The sequence below is a fragment of the Somniosus microcephalus genome, chromosome 24 (assembly GCF_052327205.1).
Source record: "Somniosus microcephalus isolate GS21.2 chromosome 24, FLI_Smic_1.0, whole genome shotgun sequence".
NCBI lineage: Eukaryota > Metazoa > Chordata > Chondrichthyes > Squaliformes > Somniosidae > Somniosus > Somniosus microcephalus.
In genome coordinates, this window is record NC_141010.1 from 10,127,290 (window position 1) to 10,131,666 (window position 4,377).

The window sequence follows — 4,377 nt, forward strand, 5'->3', positions numbered from 1 at the left end:
TTCAAATTTAGAACCGTAATTGGTTAGATTTACGATTCTAGAAGAATATATGCGTGTTTTTTTTAAGATTAAGGAGTCACAGAACATACACGTTGCACAGCGAACACTGGTCGTTTAAAGATTCCTTGTACCTCTAATCATAAAGAAATCTGGGTTTAGCAGCGGAAGTGCATGTGGGTTATATTGAATGTGATGTGTGCTCGCTGCTGGGGCGGTTATGAGTGTTTCGGGGGGTGGGGTTGGAGTGGTGGGGGGGAGAGAATATCAGCTTTTATTGCATCACATGTAGAAAGTATCCAATCAGCTTTGAGTTGAGGGAAATTATTTGGTGGAGTGTCTTTCGACAAGTGTGCTGTACTATGAACTTTTCTCCAGGAAGGAAGGAAGCAGGCTGGAGTTGGCAAGACCATCTTAAATATCTCGTTTAACCGGTGATTTTTTTTTCTTCCTAAAAAAAATTATGCATTCACCAAAAATGCTGCAATGAAATGCAGAATACATGCAAACATCTTGTCCATTGTAATCTTTGCACCACTAATTGTGCAATTTAATTTTTATACAAATTAATTAATGGCACAGAGAAATCCCCTTTCTATTTTTGGATGGCGAATACAATGGTTGGGATTATTCCAAGATGCGTGGATTATATCTCGAATGTCGCCCTGGAAGGATTTCAATTTGGACACCTCGAGATGGACGGGGTTAAACTGGGTTACCTGCGGATTAATGGCAAGCAAATGTTCGCCTTGTCTCAGGTCCTGGCGGATCTATTCAGACACGTCCCCAGGACCACGATCCGAAAGAGAATGGAGCACCTGGAGATCAAAAGGCGCCGCTGCGATCTGCGAGAACTGCGGACTCTCAAAGCCATGAACTCGGTGCCCACTCGAGCAGTCAAATGCTCGCTCATTTCCAAAGAGGACCTGGAGGCTTTGTACACCGTTTACAAAACGCCGGACCCCAGCAAGAAGAAAATCAAAGTGAAGGTGAGGGAGAGGGGGCAGCTCCCCAGCCCGACGGGGCACGGTTATCTGTCCGCTCTCTGCCGAGAGAGGACGGTGTTGCTGAGGACCCGGGATCCAGCCGTGCGCTGCGAGGAGAAAGGACAAACTCCGGGCGAATTTACTGAAAACGCTGGCGTCCCGGTCGGGCGCAGCTGCCGACCGGCGACCGATCCCGGCGGCAAAGGCTTCCCAAACTATGAAAATGTGGAAAAATCCAGTTTCTGCCCGGTGTACCGCGAGCAGGACGTCTTTTACCAGGATGTGGTCTGCCGCTTCCCTAGAGTCTATCAACCCGCCATTGCAGTCAGATTCAATGGAGCCGATGGTCCGGTTCACTTTAAGGCGAAATATTCCTGTTGCAACGAGAGCAAAAATCTGGGAAGTGGATTTATCGGGGACTATAATTCATCCTTAACACCCTCGGCTTTCAACTCTGTTAAAAGGATGGTCCTAGCAGCAGATATAAAGGCTTTGAGTGAAACTCGTTCTGCACAGACTAGCCAGAGCGCCTCTTTGGGATGTTCCAGCGACTCGGACTGCAGTTTGGATCCGGAGAACGACTCCGATTTCGGGTCAACGGACGAAGACGACGAGGGGGAGTCGGTGTTTTCCGGTTCCAGCAGCGACGAGGAAAGCTCGTCCGCCTCCGACTCCAGCTCGGCGGTTAGCGGCATCTCGCTGCACAGCACCCGGTTCAGGCGAGCCACTTTACCCAATCTCTGCTGCAAGAGCCCCGCCGTCCCGGCGCAGCCCGGCCCGCAGGAGCCCAGCCAGTCACCTTACGCCGCAGCTAAGCCGCAGTCGCGCCCGTTCTTCCGCCAGCTGGAGCAGGGCGCCTCGATTGGTTCCGATTGCGCCCAGCACAATGGGACGGTCGACAGGACTCCGGCTCCTGGCAGTCTCAAGCCTGTGGCTCCTTCAGCCGAGGAGGTCGCAGTCTCACAGCCGGGACCGGCGGAAAATCAGAGTCAGCCGCCGCAACTCAGCCCCAACAACTTTGCAAAGCAAGGGGCCTCTTTAACCCGCCTCAAAGAAAGCTCGCAATCTTCACAACAAAGGGATTCATTGCATTCAAATGCGCGGTGCGGGGCATCCGCTGCACTCTGCCACAAGAACTATCTGAAACCCGGCCAGACAGACAAAGCACCTTCAGTGGAACTCAGTGCCCAGTTAGAGGGAAGGATTCAACCGCCTTTCAGGGGCTCTGCTTCGAGCGAGCGCTCTCCAGTCACCGGCGGGACTCGTAATCACCTCAGAGCACCTCAGAGTGTGGAAAGTGTCTTCGAACCCATCTACAAAACAGGCGCTCGGACATGCGGAGGGAATGAGGGGCCGGGGGTCCATGATCACAAGAGGAAGCGGCGGAAAGCGAAACTAGGCTCGGCGATCCATTTGAATGAAAACAGTGGAGTTGTACAATCAGTGAGGGAGCTTGCTGGCTCCATCCATCAGCCCAAACACTCTACCTCGAAAGGAGTACCAAACCACAGCACTTTACAAAGCAAGGCTTCCGCTATTGATGGGTGGGAGAGCGGTGCAAAAAAGAAACAGGTCTCTCCCAGGCGCGGCCAGCCGGAGAAGCAGCGTGCCTCCAAAAGGTGCCCCGGAAATTCGTCTGACAGGATTCAGCCATGGGTAACCGCGACAGGCAGAGGGGCGAATTTCCTGAAAGACTCGGCCAAGTGCAAACGTGTCACTTGCGGATTAGCAACGCCGGTTAAGAAAGCTTTTAGTCTGATGGGCAATTTCCCCTCGCCGCCTTCGCTGGTGGTGGGCGAGGATGGCGATCTCTGCCCTGCCTACTCGTTTTGCTCCGCCGACTCCTGCTCGCTACAGAAAGCTCACCCGGTGTGGAGATGGCAGATCGGGGGCACTGCAATCCCCCTTCCACCCAGCCACAAATTCAGGGGCTTTAGCCTTTAACCGGCATCAGGCTGTATTGGTTTGAACACACATTGGCTGTGGATAGGACTCTGCATGGAGGCCGACTGTGGAAATGGCCCCTAAAATATTCTAATCTCCACATCTCTTAGCACCCAAATCAGAAAATATAGTTTACAACAATGATTAGAAGTATATCTTGATCATTCCATCCCTCAGTGCAAAGCACTGCCACAGTTCCACCAAAAAGTTGTCACAGTTAACTAGCTACAAAACTTAAATGTAAGAATATATATGAATATATATATACACTGGTGTGTATAATAATGATGGGGAAAGGGGGAACAGTCAGAAGCCAATCCCGAGTGCTGCACAAACCTATATGTAGCTTTGCACTATTTATCTTCGATGTGCAATCGACCTATATACATGGGAGTGTCACTTTGTGATCTAACAGCCTATCAATCGAGCGCATTTTCAAACAATGCATTCAGACCATAGAACAAACTTCAAGTAAACCCTCACAGTAATCAGAATGCAATGTGGTGCCGGGATGGGGGGGGCGTGAATTCGTTTTTTTTCTGTTGTGTCTAGATAGTAGGGATTCTTAAAAATAAAATTATCAGACAATCCCATCACAACAATCTCTTTTACTTATCTCAGTGTGTTCAAGAAGCTTTAATTAAAAGTAGTCAGAAATAGTGGTGACAGGACAAGGGGAATCAGCTGTCATCTTTTTTTAATGGGTGGGGAGTTCTCTCAAAATTGTATTGCAGTTCCTTTTTTTGAAGTTTTTTTTCTCTCTCAGAGTTCAGCCGTATTGATAAGCTATTGTCAGATTTAATTTAAAACACAGTTGAGCTGCTGTCTCAGCGAAGACCGAGGGGGTAAGAGTGGGGGTGGGGGGGGGGACCTTTATTTGACTCTGTATACGGGCCAATGAGTAAATATCCTAGGCCCTGTGTGTTGCCTCTGTCTCCTGCTTAATAATCGGATGTATAATTTGCAGGGGAAACACAGTAACCTTCCGTTTAGATGCAAATCAGTTGAACTCTGGAGGAAGAGAGGTTAATGCACCAGGGCATGCCTTGCTGATCAAAACCCACGTAATGTTCCAATCAATAGTTTCAGCAGAAACAAAAAAAAAGACTGATTCTTGAGCTGAAATGCGATTGTAATTCCTTTTTTTTTTAATTAAAATTAATTCCTCATTTGTTGTAAGTTTTGTTTATTTAGTATTTGATAAATGTTTCTTTCAAGAGCAACAAAGGAAAAGTTTGGCACATAAGTTTCCCTTTAGTCCTTTGTTGAACTGACAGCGAGCTTGGTTTCAAGGGGACGATCTTGTTCCCGTGTGTTCTCAGCGTTAAGAGTTTAAATTATGCTATTTTTTCACCGGCGAAGCGGTGGAAAAAACGTGGCGACGGCGTTGCATGTTTCAAAGGATTATTTATCCTTGTGTTTCAGTTCGCAATAATGGTACTAGGTAGAT

At 48.4% G+C, this 4,377-nt stretch overlaps 1 protein-coding gene across 1 annotated transcript; it reads left to right on the plus strand.

Moving 5' to 3' along the window:
- The first annotated feature begins 240 nt into the window (after positions 1 to 240).
- On the plus strand, positions 241 to 4,096 carry LOC147101030 (SKI/DACH domain-containing protein 1-like). The gene has a single exon (XM_085966199.1). It carries the CDS (start codon positions 603 to 605, stop codon positions 2,925 to 2,927), a length of 2,325 nt encoding a protein of 774 aa, XP_085822325.1. The 5' UTR covers positions 241 to 602; the 3' UTR covers positions 2,928 to 4,096.
- Positions 4,097 to 4,377: the final 281 nt, after the last annotated feature.